General features: G+C 37.7%; 1 protein-coding gene across 1 annotated transcript; it reads right to left on the bottom strand.

Moving 5' to 3' along the window:
- Positions 1-20,746: 20,746 nt before the first annotated feature.
- LOC139124622 (uncharacterized) lies at positions 20,747-23,716 on the bottom strand. Its single transcript, XM_070690752.1, has 2 exons — positions 23,315-23,716; positions 20,747-23,196 (listed from the first exon to the last, which is right to left on the bottom strand). The coding sequence occupies exon 2, from the start codon at positions 23,194-23,196 to the stop codon at positions 21,952-21,954; it is 1,245 nt and encodes a 414-aa protein (XP_070546853.1). The 5' UTR covers positions 23,315-23,716; the 3' UTR covers positions 20,747-21,951.
- Positions 23,717-25,432: the final 1,716 nt, after the last annotated feature.

The following is a 25,432-nucleotide window of genomic DNA, read 5'->3' as shown; positions in this document are numbered from 1 at the left end:
CCATGACAGCTCTAACAATATTGAAAATTTACTAACCAATGGCTGCCACCATTGCCACGTATCCACTACGAATTCTGCAGCAGTCAAATCATAGCATAGGTTACAAGACTTAACCCAGAAACATAATGTGTGGTTTTCAAGTTTTGGTTGAAAATCAGTCTTAGTATATGGTTTGTCGGATTGTTTAGTGTGTCCGTTCTTTTGTAGAATAAAAAAGTTATAGTTTGTCGTTAGAATTGAAATATTCCATGTTCAAGATTTTTTTTAATCACTCAAAAATGTTTTTTCTCTCGACCCGGAAGAATTTGTTTGCTATGTAACTTATATTCGTCTGTAGCATTGAATTCATTTTCACAGTGATATTAGACTTCGATGTTTTTTATTCATCATTTTGAAATGAAATGTTCATTAGATAACCATACAGTTATATCGATGACAGGTCAACTTCTATGTAACTTCTATCAAACAAGTCACGTGGTAGCACTGATTCTTCGACTCAAGTTCCAATGTGCTAGGGTTTTCCCTTTTTTATTGGAGTAGTCTTCATTAATTTTCAAATGAAATATGTGAGGATCGAATGTGTTGTTATCTTTTCTGTATTATTAGCGTTGAGCCTCTGTCATTAAAACGAGAATAAATTAACCCCTTTATGAGACAGCTGCATATGTGCTTCGATAAAACTGTTTACTTCAATGATTTTAAAGTAAAGATTAAAATTTGTACATTTTACGCCTGCAGATTCCGCTCACGTAATGAGCCTTTACATATTATGGGAGTAGTTAAAACTAAAAACCTAAAAATGTACCACGATATCGTGTAGCTTTACGCTTACCGAATGCGAATCGTAAAAGAAGTACCACAATGTACAGTCTGTCAGGGACTAGCAATTATTGTCTACCTTTGAATTTATTTGTAATCAATGACATTTAGCAAGTCATCATGACGTCATACATATATCTCATGGAAACACTTAACGATCTGAATAAAGTATTAGTTTTCTTTGTAATTTTGCTTCGAACTCATTAGGAATATCTTGGTAAGGCGACATGTGAAAGTTGAGATATAATAAATAGAAGTATGAATCATTGATATAAATGCTCAATTTCTATGGTAACACTGACATCACGTGTCGGGAGAAATGATCCCCCTATTTCTAACTTTAGCGTCATTGCATCACAAGATAGAGACTTAAGCATCAATTCTAGGAGTTTGTCAACATAATCCCTAAGTAATTCTTTCTTCTATATCTCCAAGGAATTATGCATATTTAATGTCGTGTCTCTATTTTCACAGCAAACGAAAAATGGCCTTTGCTTTGAGTTCATAGCAAGCCAGGTCGATAAATCACACGCCGTAGATGGTAGACACCATCAGCGTTGTGTAGTCGGCAAGCCATCAAACAAACATGGGCGACATGGGGTGTTTTTATAGACTGAATACTTGTCGAATTGCTGGCACACAGTCCAGTTGAGATATGTTTAATGTTAATGAGAATTCTATAGTTACCTAGTGGTGTTTAAAATTATGAAAATTGTTTAAGAAAAAAACAGAGAAAAGCGAACTGTTATGAGATCAATCTTGAATTCTAAAATCAATCTAGCAACGGTTCATTCGTGACACCGAAAATAGAACTATGTCGTTACATAAATAAATTAATATTCTGAATTAGCAAAGCTAAGAAGTTTGATTGTTGGATATTTTAAAAGACGACCACTCCACACGACCAACATTTTCATTTTCTGGATAAAGCGTCAAAACTGTATCACTCATCATGATGTTGATATTTTTTCCGTTATTTTCAAAATGGAGATTGTTTAAACAAAATGTAGACGTTTTATTAAAGCAATATTTTATTATTTTGTTTAAAATCAAACAATAAATATGTAAGAACCAGAGATATGACAAAAAATACTACAATATCAAGGTTTTTTTTAACAGAACTCAAAGTGAATTTGAAAGCTGTAGTCTAAATTTTTTATTAAGATATTTTAAGCAAGACTAGCAGAAATATCCTCAAAAAATGTAACTCAGTGTAGACTGTCAGGGATTGGTTTGACTTCTAATGGTGATCTGCGCAAAGACAAGTTCTTTACATATTACGTGTGTGTCACATTTGCATACTAACCTGCATTGCACCTTGCGTTCATGGGTTACTGTTGGGGGCCGGGTGTATGAATTCTGAACTACATTTTATCTGGGACAGAACCTGTTGTTTGTCAGAGCGAGAACAAGACAGTATCGGATTTGCAGGTATGGCATCATCGCGTACGATTAAATATTAGAGACTTGTTGAGAGTCAACCGTAGCAACAGGAGGCTCAGGCACACACGCGGTTCCTCTTTCTGTTGTCTGTGTGTCGCCTGCTGTGCTGTCACTACAACTTTTGCAGTGTTGTCCCCTGTGTCGAATTTACGTTTTCAAAATTGATTGTATCGTGATGGTATCAACATCAAGCTATTGCTTCAAAATTAATCTTCTAACCAGGGCTGAACTGCAACGACAACACTAGAATTCAGTCCCAGAGACTTACTGCGGGTCAGATGTCGTCGCTGAACGCTTCAGTCTCTGATCAACTCAACAATCTCGCCTGGAAAATGTCAAAGTACTGCAAACAGTTGAAGCACAGTCCCTCGACCCAGGTTGCTGTGAGTATCCCTAAATCTCCATTGTCTCAACACTGAATTGTGAATTGTGGTATTTGTATTAGGTCTTATTCATAATATAATAAATAATAATAATAATAATATTTAATTCTTCTATAGCGCATTACATAATAGTATAAAATCTCAATGCGCTTTACAACACTTATAGATAAAAAGAAAGTACATTAAAGTTGTCATAAAAAAAACATAAGTAACATTACAAACAAGCATCCATACACAAACACGTACACTCACGCATACACACACACACACGAGCTAATGTAAAACTAAGCAATCTGGTAAAATATCAAAATTGTATACGCTAAAAGGTTCAACTTTAAAAACACAATTGGAAAACACTAATGGAGTTAGATAAAAAAACTCACTGTGAGAAATATAATTATTGCATCCCGTAAGCCTTCCTAAAGAGATAGGTTTTAAGTTGTGTTTTAAAAGAATACAGGGAAGGTGCGTTTCGAATAGAAACATCAAGGGAATTCCACAGCCTGGGAGCAGCTACCGAAACAGCGCGCTTTCCATAATGCTCCTGATAATAGCGAGGTTCGACAAGTTTTGTAGCATTTGCAGAACGTGTTAGTCTACTAGGCTTGATAACAACTTGAATGAGAAGATCTGACAAATAAGTTGGAGCTTGGCCATGGAGACATTTGTACGTAAGCATAAGAACTTTGAAATCAATTCGATGGATAACAGGAAGCCAGTGTAACTCTTGAAGAACAGGTCTGATGTGTTCGTGTTTTCTAGTACGAGTAACCAAGCGAGCAGCTGAGTTCTGTATGTGTTGTAACCGGTTAATGAGATAATCAGGTAGATGAATGTACATGCTATTACAGTAGTCTAGGCGTGATGTTATGAAGGCGTGGATTAATCTTTCAGTAGTTTTGCTATCCAAGACGTTACGGATACGACCTATGCGATTTAAAACAAACGAGGCTGACTTACAAACTTGCATAATTTGATTATGAGCTAAAACAACACGGTCAAAATAAAACCCAAGGTCTCTGACAACGGATGAAGGTGCAATTAGATCTGTTCCTACACGTAGTCCAGGTAGAGGTGTATGAGGTCTGAATTTCGAATGAAAGTGAATTAATTCTGTCTTATTATCATTTAAAACAAGCTTATTAACGGCCATCCATTCACGGATCTCGTCCACACAGGTTTCAATCTGTAATTTTGAATGATCAGCATAATATTTACTATGGTTTTGTTAAATTTCGTGCCAGTCAACATAAGTCACTGACCAATTGAAATATGCTGTACGCTTCTTTGTTCTCCTTCAATACAATAACTTTTTGAACTCGTTATTTGTAAAAGTTCGAAAGGTTAACAGGTGAACGGCTAAGTACTGAATAAGGGCCGTGATGTTTATGTGATCCACGTTTTGATGATGTACATCATGTCATCAACTTGAATTTTTAAGAGACATGAGTCATGCAAAAGCGAGGAGAGGGTCCCCTTCACTGAAAAAGTGACTTTAATTTTCCTGATTTTCTAATAACTCATAGTTTCAAAGTGCATAATGAGATCATTGCTATACGAAGAGAGAAGTAGACATGTTTCGATAGCTTACGAAGCACAATAATGACAATGCGTAGACCAATGCGCAGACCAACGTGAGCAAAATGATTTTGTTTTTTATTAATTATTGTCGTGCCGATTTGCTTGTGATTTTATTTTTCGTGGGACCACAGTGGAAATAAGTTTTTAACTTTTCTGTGTTATCCCAGCACTTCTGTCTTTGTCTTTTTTCTTGTTTGTACTGTATTGTTATTTTTTAAGTGCTAAATAAATCAAATCAAATCAAATCAAATCAAAATGCGCAGACCAATGCCTGTATTTTCATTGATTTTTGTTCCACACTACTAATAGCGTTGCTGAGAATACTTTACGTGGCCGAATGGTGTTATGAAGTCAATAATAGAATTCTGAATTTGACAGAGAATGTATGTATGTATGTATGTATGTATGTATGTATGTATGTATGTATGTATGTATGTATTGTAAATGTATTGTAAATTTTCTGTTTATACAGCGCTGAGAGCTATATAGAGATATATACACTCTGTTGGCCTCTGTCTGTCTCTGAGTATCTCTCTCAGCCTCACTTTTGACTCCAAACATCAGGCGGATACAAGCATTGGGGTGAATTGCGATAATTTAATCAGCGTTGCTAAATTGACTCGATGTGACAAACGGTGGCCTAATGATGTCGTCTTCCAAAATAATCAGAGTAAATTAATCAACCTTGAATGTTTGAAAATTAACAATAATAGATTGGTGACGTCACTGGAATTTCACCAAAAGAGAATTAGCAGTATATGACAGATTCATCGAACGAAAAATGTTATTAACAGCAACAAATTTGCGAGTGTGAGATGTTCACGTTGTGAGTTGTGATTGACGATTTCTGTAAGTCGGACGTGTGAAACTAAAGTTCAATGTGCATTTTAATACTTCTCATCTTGGACTCATCACGTGACAACTGTGTCACAGTAATTGACATCAATCAGTGAAAGGTCAAAGACGTCAAGCAGAAATACCGGTGATACAAAATATAGAGTTAAATTCGTCCGTTTTATCGTATACTTTTCGTCAATCATTTTCCTATCGTTCAATCCCTACAATAATGAGCGCTTTTAACCAAAAATTGGAGGAAGTTCAGTATTCCCGTTTGAAAATTGCGTATTTGCACGTTAGAAAGGTCAGACAACCTTTCAAAGAGGGCGTTAGAATGACAATGTATTTATTAGGTTAGATTTGGTCCAAGATGACTGTCACGGTCATAGCGCAGTATAGATCAATGACTGTCACCGTCATAGCAGTATAGATCAATGACTGTCATGGTCATAGCAGTATAGATCAATGACTGTCACGGTCATAGCAGTATAGATCAATGACTGTCACGGTCATAGCACAGTATAGATCAATGACTGTCACGGTCATAGCATAGTATAGATCAATGACTGTCACGGTCATAGCGTGGTATAGATCAATGACTGTCACGGTCATAGCGTGGTATAGATCAATGACTGTCACGGTCATAGCATGGTATAGATCAATGACTGTCACGGTCATAGCGTGGTATAGATCAATGACTGTCATGGTCATAGCGTAGTATAGATCAATGACTGTCACGGTCATAGCGTGGTATAGAGCAATGACTGTCACGGTCATAGCAGAGTATAGATCAATGACTGTCACGGTCATAGCATAGTAAAGATCAATGACTGTCATGGTCATAGTGTGGTATAGATCAATGACTGTCATGGTCATAGCGTAGTATAGATCAATGACTGTCATGGTCATAGCGTGGTATAGATCAATGACTGTCATGGTCATAGTGTGGTATAGATCAATGACTGTCATGGTCATAGAGTAGTATAGATCAAGGACTGTCACTGTCATAACAGAGTATAGATCAATGACTGTCATGGTCATAGTGTAGTATAGATCAATGACTCTCACGAAAGTCACTTCATTCGAATAATTTTAAAGGATCGGACTAACTGAAAACTTTACAGATATTGTAGTTATTTCACAGCAAACATCAAATAAAATCTAGAACGGCAGTTGACAGCATGGAAAACAAACTGTATATGAGAAAAACAACATTTTCGGAAAATTTTAAAGTGGTTGCGAGTCATATTTTCTTGATACGTTTTGATTTTCACGATTTTTTTCTGTGTTTGTTATAAACTAATGTCAGTGTATCCCTGTTTTCCTGTTTTCATGGTATATGTTCTTGTAACGTCTTATATAAATGATCATTACACGACCTCCAAGCTTTATTCGACCAGTTTCCATCAAATAATTTTCAGCCCACCAGATTTACGACTTAGTGCGTCACTGAAATTGACAACATCAATATCAAAACATTTCAGAGAAAATTTCATTTAAATCGAAATCCGGTGTTCAGTTTATGGACAAAAATGTTTTACCTAAAATTATAAACGTGATTACATACACTGAAAATAGAAAAGTACAGATATTGCAATACAAAGAAACCATGGAAATTGCCACATCTCATAATCTTAAATAACCTCTAAAAAATCATATTACTCAGACGTATTAACCATAATGTTATATGTGAAATTTGGTCAAAGGTCACTCTCACATTTGGTGACAAACCATGGTCGTTTAAGTGGTCCATGGCTGAGAAGAACCCATTCACTAGCCAGTCCGATTTAGATTAGATACACACATGATAATGATGGGTACAAAAAAAACAAAAAGCAATTGTATTTTATCGTTGACACAATTTTCACTTTGACCTTCCACTGGGCAATCCCCTTTTCTTGAACATGAATATGAATATCTTTTGTCTCTCACACTATTGGATAAAACCAATAAAGTCAGTTAGTTTGGTTTTATTGTACACATTGTATCAATTTTGCTTTGCAATAATATATCTGGCAGGTAGATGTTTTTTCCCCAACTGCACACACTTTTTTGCCGAACTGGGCCAATATATGCATGCGTCCTTATTGCTCTTACCTAACTATGCCTAAAATTAAATTGATCAGTAATGGCTAAATCTATTATTTATCAATAGTAAAAGACCCCCAATAAGATGAACAATTCTGACTCCAATTAAACCAAAGTACAACATACATGCTAAACATCAAAGCGATCAAATGAGTTGTTTTCGCAGTTTTTTACTAGAATCCTTGAAACATGACATAAACACGATTCAAACACATAAAATAATACGCTGGAGATGTTTACCTAACTGACCTTCCCACAAAGTTGAAGAAAATTATGCTAAGAAGTTTTCAGTATGTCCCCGTCTACAGCTAATGGTACAAAAAGTATGGCGTAAATCATATAAAAAGCCGTGGTATTAGTCCATTGGACTTGTGGTCAAGGGAGAAATACGTCATTTCTTCCTACCTTACCTACAAACTAGAAATCAGATGATTTATTCTTCTAAAAGTTTTGAGTAGTTTTTAAAAATTTATATTGGAATTCTATCAGTTACAGATTCATCAGTTACAGATCTTCATATTTTTCAACCTCACTTCACATATTTTGGGATTCTATCAGTGACAGATCTATCAGTGACAAACCTATCAGTCACAGATCTATCAGTCACAGATCTATCAGTCACAGATCTATCAGTCACAGATCTATCAGTCCCTATCAGTCACAGATCTATCAGTCACAGATCTATCAGTCACAGATCTATCAGTCACAGATCTATCAGTCCCTATCAGTCACAGATCTATCAGTCACAGATCTATCAGTCACAGATCTATCAGTCACAGACCTATCAGTCACAGATCTATCAGTCACAGATCTATCAGTCACAGATCTATCAGTCCCTATCAGTCACAGATCTATCAGTCACAGATCTATCAGTCACAGATCTATCAGTCCCTATCAGTCACAGATCAATCAGTCACAGATCTATCAGTCACAGATCTATCAGTCACAGACCTATCAGTCACAGATCTATCAGTCGCAGATCTATCAGTTACAAATCTATTAGTCACAGATCTATCAGTCACAGACCTATCAGTTACAGAGATCTATCAGTTACAAATCTATTAGTCACAGATCTATCAGTCGAATTGTCACAACTTAATGCATCACCATTCTTACACAGTTGGTGCTGTGCCCAATGAGAATTTTCATTCCTGTTTAAAGTTGAAATTTCAAAAGCAAGGATTTAGACCATAGTAGTAACCTTAGATTTGAAATAAGAACTACTTACCAGATGCTGGTAAAACGCAATAACAGCAGCTGAAGTCGACTGTTACCAAAAGATTCATTCTTTGTTGACTGTGAGTTTTTCCTTGCAAAACAAATTATCTGCCTTTCATAATAGAATTTTCGAAGCAGGTGCGAGTAATACCTAAGGAAGCCTCGTTGTGGAGTAATTCTTATGTTTGAGTATACTGTCAGAAAACATGGACAACAATGCTAAGATAATGGTTGAAATGTTTTATATGGGAATTGTATAAATAAAATGGACGGAGAGAAAAGTGAAACTGAGAAAAGAGGAAACGTGATTGCGAACATTTACATGACTAACAAATGAAACAAGTCCTTATTTCCTGTAAGGCTAAACGTTGTGCGGCGCACAGGAAATGAAATGTGTGCAAGCGAAACGCTAACGTCAATGTAGATAATGAAATATTTATGATGTGAAGAAACAGTATGAAGGAGCTCAGTAATTTCTCTGTAAAAAAAGCTGTAGCAATGCTTGCGCGAATCCTGGCGAAGCTTCACACAATCATTACAAGAGGACATTAAGAAGAGTTTAAACCAAAGCTTAATGGTACAATTTTTCAACTGCAAACTTTGAAGAATGTTTTATCCAGTCACTTATAAAATAGTGAACAAATAGGTGAGTATGTTAATAGAAATGTTTTATGTGTGAATTGTAATGTCGATTTGTCAAACTACAGTCTCTGCTTCAGAAAACGTGTTTAAACTATTCTAAACGAAACTTCTGCCCATCACATCAGCTTGAAATATATGTCCTATTTCGATGATGCCTATAATATCAGATGTACAAGTCTTTGCTGACATTTAAAATTCCGTGTTATCAGAGGAACTAGTATTGATAGATTGATTGATTGATTGATTGATCAACTGAGGTTTTTTGTTGTTATTTATTACTATATTAATCTAGTCAAATTTTATAATGCCTAATACTCTGTTAAGTTCAGCTCGATTGCAGTTCTGTTTTAAATAACGTTTGAGAAATTTTACTCCCGTTCATTGTTCACTCCACAAGACGAGGAGTTTTACAGGAAGTACGTGGGCCTCAAACTTCCTCTGTCAACTATGATATTTTACCTGCTCTCAAGTTTCCTGAACAATTTGATTTATGGAAACAATATACATCCGTGGAGTCTAAAGTTCACATAGCAATAAAAATTCAATTATCTATGATGCGTTCTACGGAACAATTTTCAAAAGACATGATCATTTCTTGTTCCACACAATTTGCAATCGGTTATTGTGACAGAAATTGCAGAGATTGCCACAGACATGTATTTTATTCCTTGGGCGCTTGATAAACAACAATGTCGTGGCTACCATTTCCTTTAAAAAATGGCAACTTTATAGCAGATACTGCATTATGTGAACTGTTACAGCTAGAATGAGTTAATAAGTCAAAGAAAAACTCTTAGTCAACGTAAGTAATATCAAAGAAGAAAATGATTATTAAATTAAAACATCGTGTTTTTGTTCTAGGAAAATGTGGACAAAGCATACTAGTCGATGAGACCAATATGAGACTAATACAATCACGGAAAAACTTTGACACAGTGTAATTATCGAACATAGTGTTGTCTTATTTGAAATAATTCGTGGTTTAATCCCGTATCATGAACAACTTTATTTTGATTACCTTCACTTGTCAACGCCGAAAGAGTCCCCAAAGCAAGACAAAGTAAATTTCACAGTGTTTAAAATGATACACATGTAATGCGCATGCGTATATCTGGTCGGGATTATCATTACTGTTAGTTTAGAATAATTTGACCCCCCTCTTGGAGACAACAAAAAACATCCATCCAGCTACATTGTTTGTTTCATTCATTTCGGTTTCGCCGAGTCATCCAGGTCAACATTGGATTAAATGAAGATAAAATATTGCTATAATCTTATATCTGTCGCTGACTTAAGGTAGTTAGATACCGTAAGTACACATGCCCTTACAAAGCTACATTGGATGAGATCCCTTATTGAAAGGGAACTTTTACGAACTTTAAATTACTCAGCAAAAATTAAATATACAAAAACTAAACTCAGTATATTCTAAAAAGTGTTAGCATTTAATTTATGTACAAAAAGGCTGACTGGAATTTAACAAAATAAACACATTTTAATATTGACAAGTAGCTGTTACGGATTAAGCATGCAAAATCCGAAACCCGAGGCTGGTTTATCCACAGGGAAGACAGCGTAAACAAACAAACAAACGAACACAAACAAAAATCGAATACCAAAATGCAGCGTCAGTATCACTGATGCCGTATTTGGTCAGTCAATTATTTCAATTCTTCTTTAATTTATTTTTTTCTCCTATATTTATTCATTCATTTGACTATTTATTTTTATTTGTTTTTATTTTTGTTGATTTATTTGTTTGTTATTCATTTATTACTTGCTTGTTCGTTTTTATTTGATTCGATAGCTGTTTATTTGTTTGATTTTTTATTTATTTGTTTATCTATTTATTTATTTATTTGTTCGACTTTGTTTTAATCCTGGATTCCCTGTTGTTGAGGACTTGGCACTGAGCAATACCAGTCAGTGTTTTACGTCTTCCCAGTGTAAGCTGTTTCGCGCCGGCGTGGACACAGATCAGTACGAATCCAAGTTCAGCCGGATGTGCGGATTATCGATCACCTTGCAGCGCTCCCTCTATGCACGAATGCTACAGTAAGGAAAAACAAGCAGCGAAGCCACACACGATATAGGCCATGATTTCTGGAAAAACAAGCAGCGAAGCCACATACGATATAGGCCATGATTTCTGGAAAAACAAGCAGCGAAGCCACACACGATATAGGCCATGATTTCTGGAAAAACAAGCAGCGAAGCCACACACGATATAGGCCATGATTTCTGGAAAAACAAGCAGCGAAGCCACACACGATATAGGCCATGATTTCTGGAAAAACAAGCAGCGAAGCCACACACGATATAGGCCATGATTTCTGGAAAAACAAGCAGCGAAGCCACACACGATATAGGCCATGATTTCTAGAAAAACAAGCAGCGAAGCCACACACGATATAGGCCATGATTTCTGGAGAAACAAGCAGCGAAGCCACACACGATATAGGCCATGATTTCTGGAGAAACAAGCAGCGAAGCCACACACGATATAGGCCATGATTTCTGGTGAAACAAGAAACTATTCAAATGGTTCAAAATACTCGATCCCTGGTAAAATAAATAGACATCTTTTCAACTTTAAATTAATCAGTAATTAGAAATACTGGTGCCGTTAAGGCAGACAGTTGACCAGACGGTGTCACAGTTCATATGTATGTACATATGCTCTCTGATTAAAATTCGATGTTCCCTTCCCAGTGAGGGGAAGGACAGAAGAAAAGGAAATACCGTAATACGGTAGGCGTAAAAGACCGACCGATCTCTAGATCGGATTTTAATCAGATTTATATGCTCCCGATCAGGTTGTTTTAACAGACTGCTGCGCGAGGACGAAAATCAGTTCGTTTTCAATGGCTAGTCTCGACTGGACACGGGTTTTGGAGTTTGCCCACGATGCATAATGATACTCGTTAAAAAATCTCAAAGATGGTGAGGTTCGTCGTTCGGAACAGTTCAGCTTTTGAGGAATAATTCAATGTTTTGTTTAAAAAGGTTTTTATGCTGTATTTGTATAGTAGAATTTATAAACAATAGTTGGACTTTTACAAAACGGTCATACTAAGGCAAATAATATCACCTTTTTTGAGCTGCTGTCGGAAATGGCGCTCAAAATTTACATTTATACTTTCTGCAAACGTCAATTTACAAATATCCATATCAAGTCACGTGACACTTTAACACAAATGGGACCACGTTACAGGTATCGATGTTATTCATACAAAGTATAGTTGGATAGATTTTCACAGCCCCTCACTGGCTACGTATCGTGGCTGGTGTACCCATGGAGGTAAAAAAATTGTAACCTGGTGAGCGAGTTTGCGTAGCCGGCTCAACAGGGTGATGTCGCCAGCGGATGACTTTTGACATTTGTATGTGACCATTGTCTGTCAGGGGTGAACCCGCTTCTCTGTTTTAGGGGAGATAATGTTATTGAAAAAGAGAGTTACAGTTGAAATTTCCTGCAATTAATAGCTGTAACATTGATCGTGTATAAACATGGTTTGGTGATTAAGTTCAGTAATTGATCTCATGAAGAATAGACAACGACCCCACTAGTCGTACATTTATAGGTGACGTCACTAGTCGTACATTTACAGGTCATCTAACAAACAAATGAACTCTAGGAAATTTCAATAAAATGCTTAATTCATAGTCACGGTTGCTTTAATTATTAAGTTCATCCATGGCGGGAAATCAATAATTCTGAAAGTTATATACTGTTGCTTTCTAATCATGCACTAAATACATTTTACATGAAATGTCTGCATGAAATGTATAGGGCTGTTCGGACATCGTCTAGAGTTCGGGACGGCCTTGCATGAACTATTCTTTTACATTAAAGGACTGTGTGAAATACATTTTGCGATCGGGACTTTCGTCGGGAGGGCGATTAGGGTTAAGGTAAAAAACTGTAAAAAAATGTACTTTTTTTGAAAATATTATTTAGTGCAAGCATAGACACATAAAAAGACAGACTGTCTTTCTATTTGTCTGTGGTTCAAGCCCATTAATACCTAGCCCTGAAATGTATTTAGTGCAGACCTTAAATGTAAAAAATGTAAACTGTTAATATAAATTGTATTAAATGTTCACAATGTATTTTGTGCAAAACCCCTCCAACCACGATCTAAAAACGTATTTCGTGCAGACAGCGAGGTGCTGTAAGAGTCTAATAAAGTATTGGCCATAGCATCTATTTTGATAACAGAGGTGTATCGCTAACACGTCTTCTTATCCAAAAAGACTTCATTGCATTTCAAAAGCAATGCAATGCAATGCAATGCAATGCAATGCAATGCAATGGCTTCCAAAGTGAAGTTCCAGTAATTTTTGGCGAATCAGTAACCAGTCTAAACATCGCTGAATAATCATAAAAGAAGTGCTTCGCCGGCTGCGCTATCTCGCTAGGCTATACCATATAAGTACTCGGTGAAATTGTCAAATACCAGTCACAGCATGCAGCCAGGGTCTGTGAGAGAGTCCAACAGTCGAGCGGATCTGAAAGCTAGAGACAGAACTGATTGCAAAAATGTTATTATTCCTGGGAAAACATTGAAATCATAAAATATCAATAATATCGAACGATATGACATTCTACCTGCATTTTAAATTGAGTTATTGCTTTTATTTTTTCTGTTACAGATAACAGACATGATTGGCTAGTTCAAACAGATTGAAGACATGATTGGCTAGTTCAAACAGATGGAAGACATGATTGGCTAGTTCAAACAGATGGAAGACATGATTGGCTAGTTCAAACAGATGGAAGACATGATTGGCTAGTTCAAACAGATGGAAGACATGATTGGCTAGTTCAAACAGATGGAAGCTATGCTGGTTTGCTGAGAATGAGAATCTTGACAATTTCACCGAGTACTTATATGGCAGCAGCAGAGAATACTTGAACTTGAACTCTGTCAACGTTAAGAAAGTTTATTTTCAAATGAAGTAGTAGTCTTTATATTTCTGTCAGTTGTGAAATGTACATTGCACCGTGACTGCCTGTTGCGTTCAGTAAGTTCTACTCAGAATTGTCTTGCCACAATTCAGCTGACTAGTATTAAGTTGCTTACACATTATGGCCACAGCTGACATAGAATGCTATCCCGATGTAGACCAAAGTAATGGTTTACCTAGAGCTTCCCGTAGACAATCATTTGATATAAAGCAATCCCAGAATTATGTTTCTGAGACACTTATTGATATTAGGCGAGAATTGGCGGAACTAGAGCTCGAGAAAACACGAGAACTAGAAATGGAATCATTGAAAGGAGACGACAAGGATAAAAGTAGAGTACGAAAGAAAAAACGTCGACGCAGACGATACTTGACTGAAGATGAAGCAAAGTACGACATCGATATTCGGTTACCAAAATCTGTCAAGAAATTTATCGTTCGTCTGATGAAACGAGAGGAATATCGACATGAAATGAAAGACTACTCATGCCAGAGAGGGCCATCAGTGCTACCCTTTTCACCGGTACCAAAGCATTTGTTAAAAGATCCACCACGAAAAATGCCGCACACGACACCAGCACACTGCGTTGAAGACTTGGCTCTAAACCCATTATATACTGACGCCTTCAGGAATTCAGCTTTTGGATCTTTGAGCACGCCAGTGTTTCGACAGTTTCCAAAAAATAATTTCAAATCTTGTCGTAAAACAAGATCAGCTTCTGAAAGATTAACGACATCCACCAACAGTTATCAGGAGATTATTTTACCTGGCAACAAAGCCGTAAGTTTACAGGCCAGAAGAAGGGTTTACAATATTCATACAGAAGTGGAGATGATGCGTTCAAGGACACCGAGTCATAATTTTCCGAGTTTTCCAACGACACCACTCGGATGGCAGTTAAAAAGCGCCACACGGACTACTCGCCACTTGCAATTTCCTATGTCACGTGACAGGTACGAGACTGGAAGTTCGATATCAGATGATGTGATCACTGGACGAAATGTAAGCACTCTGATGGAAGAAAAGGGTCAAAATCCTCCACCAAGACTTATCGTGACAAAACCTGCAAGACTTACATCAAAAGCAGTCTGGGATAAACCACGACTGAACCACTGTCTCATTGTTCCGGACCATAGAGGTAGACACAGTGACAAAAAGTATGTAAAACGTGAAGAAAAGCATGATGGGAGTAAAGCAGAGCGAGATGGGACGCCTGTCAACGTTCCTAATCCACCAAATACACCTGATGGACTTATTATCATGAAAAAACAATAAACTAAATACTAGGATATAGTCAGTAACTTACAGTACTGTGGTAGCACTACTCGTTGTAGCTGTGGTGTCTCAACTCATAGTAGTTGTGGTACTACTACTCGTAGTAGCTGTGGTAGTACTACTTGAAGTTATGATAGTAGTACTTGGTGTCACGTTGATTCTGGACAAAACGGTGATAGAAGAAGTAGACAAAGCCAACACTCAATGTCATTTCAGGCTCTAGGACGGACAGTAAGGGTCATGGATGTTCAACATAAAGCTCAGAAAGGCACAACTGATATATATCAATTAATAGCATGACTTGCAACAGTTCCGAGTTACCCACTTTACACTTTATTCTCCAAGACAAAGAAGACAGATGGCGAAGCGCTGCTAAAGCGCGAGAGATATCTGGGATATATGCCTGGTAAGGGACACCGACACTCAACGAGATATCTGAGATATATGCCTGGTAAGGGACACCGACACTCAACGAGATATCTGGGATATATGCCTGGTAAGGGACACCGACACTCAACGAGATATCTGGGATATATGCCTGGTAAGGGACACCGACACTCAATGAGATATCTGGGATATATGACTGGTAAGGGACACCGACACTCAACGAGAACAAATAACACTTTGTCAGGACGGAGAAAATCCATCTTCACTTGCCAAGGCCTGCTGTTCGGGCAGCCGGATGCTTCCCGAAAGACTCCTGTCTGGCTAAGGGAGCTTTCAGTAATTACAGGGGGTGGGCCGGGGGAATTTCGCGCACACCTGTACCGTAAAATGTGACCCTCCCCCTATCCTCCTGTCTAAAATGTGACCCTCCCCCTTGTCCGACATTCTAAAACTTGACCCCCCCAACCACTGCGGTATTCTCCCCGCGAATAACTAAAACAGTATCAGCTAATTTACATAACAATTGGTTCAATTGTTATGTTATGGACAAATTACAGAGGGGAGAGCTGGTGTTTTTGGAGGGACAGTCGCAATTTATCACGCAAGAATTTTTGAAGAGATATAGTATTTCATACATTTGAGGGAGGGTCACCATATTTTGTGCAACTATAAGAAGGCAAGATGTAGCTGATTTAGTGCTTCATCCAAAAATATCAAATCATAATACATGGAGTCCATCAGGCATATTATTGACAATTTTCCCCCCACAAAACATGCTATATTTGTATATTATATATGTTTGATAATGTATTTAAATGTACTTTGCTTGAATTGGGAAGTAAAATGTGCATTCGTGTAGAAGAAATTGATTTCTGAATTTCATCTAAAAAGTTGGTTCACCGTCCAAGGTGTCTATGATGAAACTATGAATAGTTTTTTCCAACACAAAATTAGACAAATCTGTGCATTTATGTATGCTGGATTATTTTCATTATTGTTCTTGATTAGACTAGAGTGGTTACAAGTCCATGGTTGTGCAAGAACTTTGAGTTTGGAATTTCACTGAAAAGTTGATTTACTGTACATGGTAGTCTATGAGAGAACTATGCACAATTTTTTTCAAAATAAAAATTGACAATATCTTTGCATTTATGTACATTTAATAATTGATATACACTTTTCCACCTGTTGCATATGTTTTTGTCGCTTGTCTTTTATCAGTTTTAACTGTTCAAGGTGTTTAATGTAGGATACCACTGCATCTTCTTTGCTTGTGAAACTTGTGGATAATGTGTACGTATTTTGTTGCTTATTTCCTATTCAGGAAATATCACACAGACAATCAAAGTTTTGGCCATAAAATCAGCTTCTGTCAAAAGTGACCTCCCCCAAGATAGGTTTATAAAAAGAGATCCTCCCCCTTGAGCTGTTTTCTAAAAAGTGACCCTCTCCCCAATTCCACCGCCCCCCCCCTGTAATTACTGAAAGCTCCCTAATGAGCCGTGCTGGCGGACGATGGAGAAAATCAGAATGTCAAGGATCTAATTTTAGAGATATTGTCCATAAAACGACTGGCTCAAGAATTGCAAAGATCACAGTCAGCCTTGTCAAGATATCAGAGACTTCGAGTTTGACTTTTTTCTTTCATGAAAACAAACAGACCAGCTTTCTGTTCATGGTTATAGTAAAGGGTGACCATAAATATATGTGGACGAAGAGGAACTGTTCCACTCACATGATCAAATCATGATGGTGATAAAATTCGACGCAATGCATCAATAGTGCTGAGAAAGTGTCAAAATCTGTGAGCTGAGACTCCGTGAATGGAGACTTTCTGAGTTCTGATGAGTCATTTTATATCAAATCATTACATGTAAAATATTGTATCGAATGACATACAAGTACAAATATCTTGTAAATGTTTTCGACATAGATACATAAGATTACACGGTCGTTACAGCTATAGACTGCCTGTAAAGCTTCATAGGGTAAAAAGGATTGGAAATGTCAGTGATAAATAGGAATATGTAGGAGCGTTTTAATGGCACGCAAGTCACATTCCTAATCTTAAGATTTAAAGTATGTCAAATAATTGTGAACTGACAAGTGTTCATCAGATTGGATATTTTACTGGTCATATCGACTTAGCAGCATTCTTATGAATATTTACCGTCACCCATTCCATTAGGTTGCACGGTCATGTCGAGTTACCGTCACCCATTCCGTTAGGTCGAACGGTCATGTCGAGTTACCGTCACCCATTCCGTTAGGTTGCTCGGTCATGTCGAGTTACCGTCACCCATTCCGTTAGGTTGCTCGGTCATGTCGAGTTACCGTCACCCATTCCGTTAGGTTGAACGGTCATGTCGAGTTACTGTCACCCATTCCGTTAGGTTGCACGGTCATGTCGAGTTACCGTCACCCATTCCGTTAGGTTGCACGGTCATGTCGAGTTACCGTCACCCATTCCGTTAAGTTGCACGGTCATGTCGAGTTACCGTCACCCATTCCGTTAAGTTGCACGGTCATGTCGAGTTACCGTCACCCATTCCGTTAAATTGCACGGTCATGTCGAATGAAAGAAATCAATAGACTGAAGAATGCCTAGCCTTTGTCACTTTAATGGAAATAAAGGTTTCATCATTTTGTCTCTTGTCAACCGAAAATGTGTAACCGATTTTTTCGACCCTTTTTGCAATTAGCTATTAGCTTTGTAGACACAGCTTTGTATCATGGAAACGTATCGATGTATTGTTGATAGGAATGCTGCGCGATATTTCTGCGTATCAACCACTGATCTGAATATTTTTGTCGTCAATTCAACAATGACGTGCCAGCGTTACCATGTACAGCAGCTTGATCACAGACCTGTACGACAGAGTGGAGATCTATTGTTTTGTAATCACGTGACAGGACTAACATCAGCGTGGACTCTGTTGCCCAAATATACATCACGTGACATGGCCTATGAACATGTTAAATATCCAGTGTGATGAGTGAATGTGGATTGTCTGAAAACAGCGTTGTAATATTCAAACCGTCATCCTCACCTTGACCAAAATATCTAGTTCTCCTTTCCTACAAATGTTGTCTACTGTTTGAACCGCTGTGACTGTGAGAGTTATTTAGTGTGACAGTTATTTACCTGCTGTGTTTACTTGGACGATGATATCCTTTCCACAACCACGCCCTTTTCCAACATTACTTCAGTTGCTTGGATTTGATATTTTGATTGTCTGTCAAATTACAATGGAAGGAAAAACAACTTTGACGGAGAATGACTCTACAGACACGTTTTAGTCATTAATCTCAAATGTGTCTCCAGGACAGATATTCCGCCTCTAAATTATTTTACAGCACTGTGCCTTCCTGGTGTACCGTTTATGTGCACTTATTTAGAAGCTCGTTGAAGAAATAAAAAATTCACCTTCTTATTTTTGTAAAAATCGAAAATTATTTGGTTCGTCATAGGCCTAGAGTTAACAGCAATTTTGAATTCCTGTGTTCGACACAGGTACTTTTTAGGTACTTTTTTCTCCTGTACTTAATTTTATTTTTGAATTTAAAAGAGAATTGTTTTAAGTTTCCTTTGGGAAGTTTGAACAAAAGTTTTAGTATTTCAGTTTCACAATTTAACAGGTAATTTCTGTACTTTACTAAATCAAGCAATGACATTGGAGGGTTCAAGGTCACACTCACATTACCAAATCGAAGCAAGGCCCTTGGAAGGTTCAAGGTCACACTTACATTACCGTCACGCATGTCACTCCCTGCATAGAGATAACGAGTTTGTGCGTCCTTAGCAACCTCAGTGTAAAATGTCAACGATTAAAATGTATTACATATTTTGTCAGTTTACGTGTAAAGGTTTGCCACTCACCGTTTATAGATGTTTTCCACCAAGAATTCAATAATATTTTGCACTTACTTTTCATTAAACCTGCACTGATTCTTCATGACCGTACCTATGATGCTACTCATTAAATTGGATCAATTTTATCCAAATTATCATTTATTTAAAATATTACTCCTGGAACTCTAAAAAACCACTGTACTTGCCAAAACAAGGTACTGATAGACAAAATCGATATGAACAATCATTTAGTAAGCAAAATAAAGTGATTAACACGACACGAAAAAGTAAAAATTTCTTTTTTTACGCGGAGATGCCGACAACCAACCAAACATCATGAGACGGACAGTGCAAATCATAGTGATAAACTGTGATGGGTATACAAACAAATGAACAGACGCACACATAGAAAGACAAACACCGTAAAACAAACGAAACAGCAAAAACAGGAAAAGAAAAAAAAGTTTGCGAGAAACAGAGGAATAGAGGTTGACAAAACCATAGAGAGGGAGATCGAAGATAGCGAGATGTTGAATCAGACAGACAGACAGACAGACAGACAGACAGACAATCTGGGAGAGATTGACGGTAACCAACAGGAGCCCAAAAAATTTATTCCGTCACAAACGCGGGTGTGTACCGAAATCTTCACGGAGGCCTTTTGACGGGGTGCAGATACTTGGCATTAGAATTAGGTCACCCCATACAACTTCGTCCTAAATCCATTTCGTACGAAAACCTCTTTGTCCAAGTATACCATCTCGTCCCAAAACCACCATGGTCACAATGCTATGTTTTTCCAGGTAACTTGGACGCATCTCGTAGCCATGTTAAGATATTGACCACCACGAACCTTTTCTTCTCTCAAAATCCATAAACCATAGAATAGGAAAAGACAAATAACACAATGCGCTGGCAAAACTGCGTTCATATGTACAAGTGTGCCCTGAATAACAATGTTGCGAAAGCGTCTGGCTATGACAACGATGTCTCCCTATACGACTGGTATATCGAAATTGCGCCATTTGTTCCACGAAATCTGTCAGATAGGTAATGAAATGTGTCACTGAATAATTAGTAACTGACAAGAAACAACAGAAATCAAATAAAAAACCAAACATTTCAGAACACACACATGCTGTTTATCCTACTAAAATAATCACCGGCGGTTGTCATAACGTGACAAGAATTGATTACATGAATGGTAGTACAGGATATATTTATGGAATCTGAGGCAATGGACCATGGTTACAGAATAAAATGTATTGTCTTTAAAGTTTAAAAAATCTCAACATGCCATTTGAACTAATTACATAAAGTTGGGTAATTTTTGTCAGAAATAAAGCTTTGAAAAGGAATTTACATCTTGCATGTTCTATTACAGCGACTATAAAAGTGACGTAAATATCATGGTTGAGGTGACCCTATCTCAATCAGGTGCAATGAAAGTAGCAGGCACGGCCATGGTTATTGCAGAGAATATGCTTCGAAGAATTCTTGGTTTTATTCTTGAAGTGGTGAGAGAGTACAAGGACATTGATGCAGATTTATCAATGTAATACAGAATCGTCTGTTTTCTAACATCGTTCATAACTTTAAGTTTTATCCTGTGGAGAATAGAAACTTTCCAGGTGTTTTTGCAATCAAAATGTCATGGAAATCGATTTGAAGCAGCATGGCTCAGAAAGTCTTTACAATCTGTAGTCATTCTGAAGTCTGATAAGCTTGAAGAGATTCTGTTGACAATAGAGGAGTGTCCATCCACTAAAACGCAGCAAAAAGCGTCGTCATGGCTACAGTCTTCAGTGTCCTCTCAGTAAGTTACAAAAATGAATGGCTAATTTTGTTTTACGATACATATACTATGCTACATTGATCTATGTTCCGCAGTAATTATGACAACGAATTCATACCCTGGCAAATTTATCGTCCTTGTTGCTATGTTGTTGCTATGTGTGATGATAAGTGTATTCATTTGGATCCAACTATCGTGTTTTATGCAAATTTTCATTGATTTACCAAATATCGGGTAAACATTGATTTTTATGACGATCAAGTACGATATTATGACCAAGTGACTTCATGTTCGTAAAAAAACTGTTGAGAATGTCGCAGATTTCTCACATTACGTCATAATGAAAGGGAGGAACAATAATATTTGTTTCCATTCATAGCAGAAATTGGTTGACTTGGTTTTGTGAAGTGAGTCAGGAGTTTGGTCTTCGCTTCATTTAAGTTTCTGGAGTACAATGTTAGCAATAATGTAGGATATTATAACCTGCAGAATTATTGCTTAAATTGTTCACTTTTATTTAGAATCTGTTCAACATCTGTACTATCTCAAAACGAATCAAGTTTTTAGAAAAAATATTGAGAGATTTGATTGTAAATTTCCTTTTTGTGTTTACATGTATTTCCACTGAGATTTCTGACAGAAATTATTTTGTGTTTAACTACATATCATCAGTTGTTTCAAGGTATTTTGGAATTCTGAGATATCGACAACTTTCCAATTCTTTTGAAATTTGTTCCTCGGTCCGATGACTTGGTAATTGCTTTTCAGCACTGTGACCTTGACCTTGGTTATTTTGTCTTGCTGGATTTGCAGGCGACAATGCTGGTCCGGCAGAAATTTTTCTCTGTCTTGTCAAGACGTGTTTTCTTCTTTCAATACTTTCTTGTATCATATCATAAGGTGCTTCGTAAGCGGATATACGACGTCTTGGTTTGTCTGCCGATGGAATCTTACTTTTTGCACTCTCACAGCCTGGCGGAGTGGATATCGGGTCAAATCTAGACTGTCTGGCGCTTGCTTGTCTTGTTGACGACTTTATCATTGTATTAATGTTAGTCTGCGAGGTTGACGGTGATACTGTATGTTTCCACGATACCTTGTCCGTCGTAGTGTCCATACACGAATCCCCAGAGTGTGTTTTAATCATTTCGTGTGAAGATAAAATGACATCTGATTTCGATTCACGTTTTGACGGAGCACTGAATCTACGCCGCCTTGGACTGGCTAAAAAAGTTGATTCACCTTCAGAAGACATTATTTCTTGTAAGTTTGGTGCAGTGATTGCTGATTTCTTTCGCGCTCTTCTGGAGCTTTGTGGAGATTCGAATGGATTTGTAACCGGGGACTTGTTTATGTCTATAAGGTTATGTCCTTGTGCGGACTTCTGTCCGCTGTTTGCTTTGCTTCTCGATGTTTTTAATTGTTGACTCCCAGCTTCCGGTAATTCAGTTTTAGGTTTGGCTAATGCATCTAATCGCTCTTTGGATATCTTTCTCTCTTTCGGTAGACTAATATTTGTTGGTTTTATATCAAACAATGTGCTTGCCAGACTGGTGTACTCATGTTGTTTACCATGCACTGAACATATCGACCCTTGTAAACATGAACACAATCCTGAAGTATCCAGAGTTTTACGTTGTGTTTCATTGTCAACAATTATTCCATCTGGTCGGATTTCTGCTTTACCCAAAAGTTCTAATTTGTGTAACAGTTCAGCAGTTTCTCTGTCGCTGTCCTGGTGGAGTTCTCTTAATCTGGTTTCCTTTTCTCTGTCAAGGGCCTGTATGGTTCGATTCAGTTTCGTCGTTTCCCGTCGAAGCGCTCCGCTTTTCACGGCTGTAACCTCACCCTGAACACCCAACTTGGTTTTGGAGACGCGTTGTTCCTTCGCTTGTTTGTACATCTGTACAATAAGATAAATTAAACTGGTAATTCCTTTCAAAACTGCGTATTTTACGAAATATATAAGCATTGGCGTGCGTTATACCCTAACAGTAAAATGATATCAAATGGAGACTTACCTCGTTGAATGGAATCGGATCAATCTGTTCTCCTTGCTGTACTTTTATTTGGTTGAGTATTGCACTCGAAATTCAAGGCAACGATTGTTGCGACGAAGTCGGTAAGTTGACGAGAAAAACTTGACAGACGAAAACAGAACATGTGTTGCTCTGCCGTAAGCAAGAACAGGCTGTTCTGTACTCACTGGCAGGGATTCTGAGTGTAAGATATTCAGTAAATGCTGTCGTCGTTTGATACGATATATGACGTTCATATATATAGGCAACTTGACAAGTTCAGCTCAGCTGACAAATTATACAAATACTTTGCTGGATGTTAACAACTTGCTCACTGCAATTGCTAAGTTTGAATCACAACTCAAGTATTTGGGTGACACACGCCATTATATCTATGGATAATTTATAAGCCACAATGGACACAGTGGTATGCAAACAACATCCCCGATCAAGGCGGGTCATGAAAGGTCATTTAAGTCTACAACTGTTCAATAATGAATTGTAGCAACATTATCAACAAAAGTGCGGCTTTAAGCACTTCTTTGTATAGTTGGGTCAACCAATGCCAACCTTTAACCTTTAACCTTGTTTAATTTCACAATGAATACACGACATCATCTACGTTGCTGAGTATTAAGATATCAAGAACAAATCCTCTAAATCACAATATCTCTCTTCTACCATAATAAACAATGATTAGATCATTGCTTAATACGATTGTCGCTCGTGATAATAATAAATAATCTTTATTATCCAAATCGATAGTCAGATCGATAAAAGACTCCACAGAGTAGAGCATTGGTATTAAAAACACCATAGGCGAGGCAGCAATTCCAAATCAATCTGTGTTCATAAAGGGAACACATGCAACGTTTTCAACTGTGTTTTGATTGATGCTTCATTTCAAGGATCTAAAACGCTCCAAGGAAGGAGTTTGAAATAGTCACGTGCAAGATGAGGGTCTTCTGCCATTATTCCATTTGATTGGCCTCGATCTAGCAGGATCTATGACTAAAGTCATTCTGGCTCCGAGGTCAATGCCTTTATCATATCTAACTCCATGCTTTATGACTAGACCTTACTTTACTCCAGACTCTGTATGACTATACCCTATCTTACTCCAGACTCTGTATGACTACACCCTATCTTACTCCAGACTCTGTATGACTACACCCTATCTTACTCCAGACTCTGTATGACTACACCCTATCTTACTCCAGACTCTGTATGACTACACCCTATCTTACTCCAGACTCTGTATGACTACACCCTATCTTACTCCAGACTCTGTATGACTACACCCTATCTTACTCCAGACTCTGTATGACTACACCCTATCTTACTCCAGACTCTGTATGACTACACCCTATCTTACTCCAGACTCTGTATGACTACACCCTATCTTACTCCAGACTCTGTATGACTATACCCTATCTTACTCCAGACTCTGTATGACTACACCCTATCTTACTCCAGACTCTGTATGACTATACCCTATCTTACTCCAGACTCTGTATGACTACACCCTATCTTACTCCAGACTCTGTATGACTACACCCTATCTTACTCCAGACTCTGTATGACTACACCCTATCTTACTCCAGACTCTGTATGACTACACCCTATCTTACTCCAGACTCTGTATGACTACACCCTATCTTACTCCAGACTCTGTATGACTACACCCTATCTTACTCCAGACTCTGTATGACTACACCCTATCTAGCTGTGATATCGCAGCGGTACTTGTGGCGTGTATCGAACGCGATCTGGTCATTGAGGTCATCGCCACAGTCCTGGGACTGTGGCGATGACCTCAATGACCCGATCGCGTTCGATACACGCCACAAGTACCGCTGCGATATCACAGCTACACCCTATCTTACTCCAGACTCTGTATGACTACACCCTATCTTACTCTAGGCTTTATTGACTAGACAATATCTGATTCCATTTCCAGGCTACATGACTAGACCATGTCTAACTCCAGGCTCTATGACTAGACCTACCCGTAAAGCGGAAGGCTGTTCCTTCTGCAGTTATCATGCCAACAGTGATTGATAATTTTAAAAACGATGTAAAGCAATTCTGTAAAAATAAACAAGAACATTAATATTTCTG

The sequence above is a fragment of the Ptychodera flava genome (assembly GCF_041260155.1).
Source record: "Ptychodera flava strain L36383 chromosome 23 unlocalized genomic scaffold, AS_Pfla_20210202 Scaffold_24__1_contigs__length_23054250_pilon, whole genome shotgun sequence".
Taxonomy (NCBI): domain Eukaryota; kingdom Metazoa; phylum Hemichordata; class Enteropneusta; family Ptychoderidae; genus Ptychodera; species Ptychodera flava.
The sequence above is the reverse complement of the archived record's forward strand: the minus strand, read 5'-3'. Positions and strand labels throughout refer to the sequence as shown.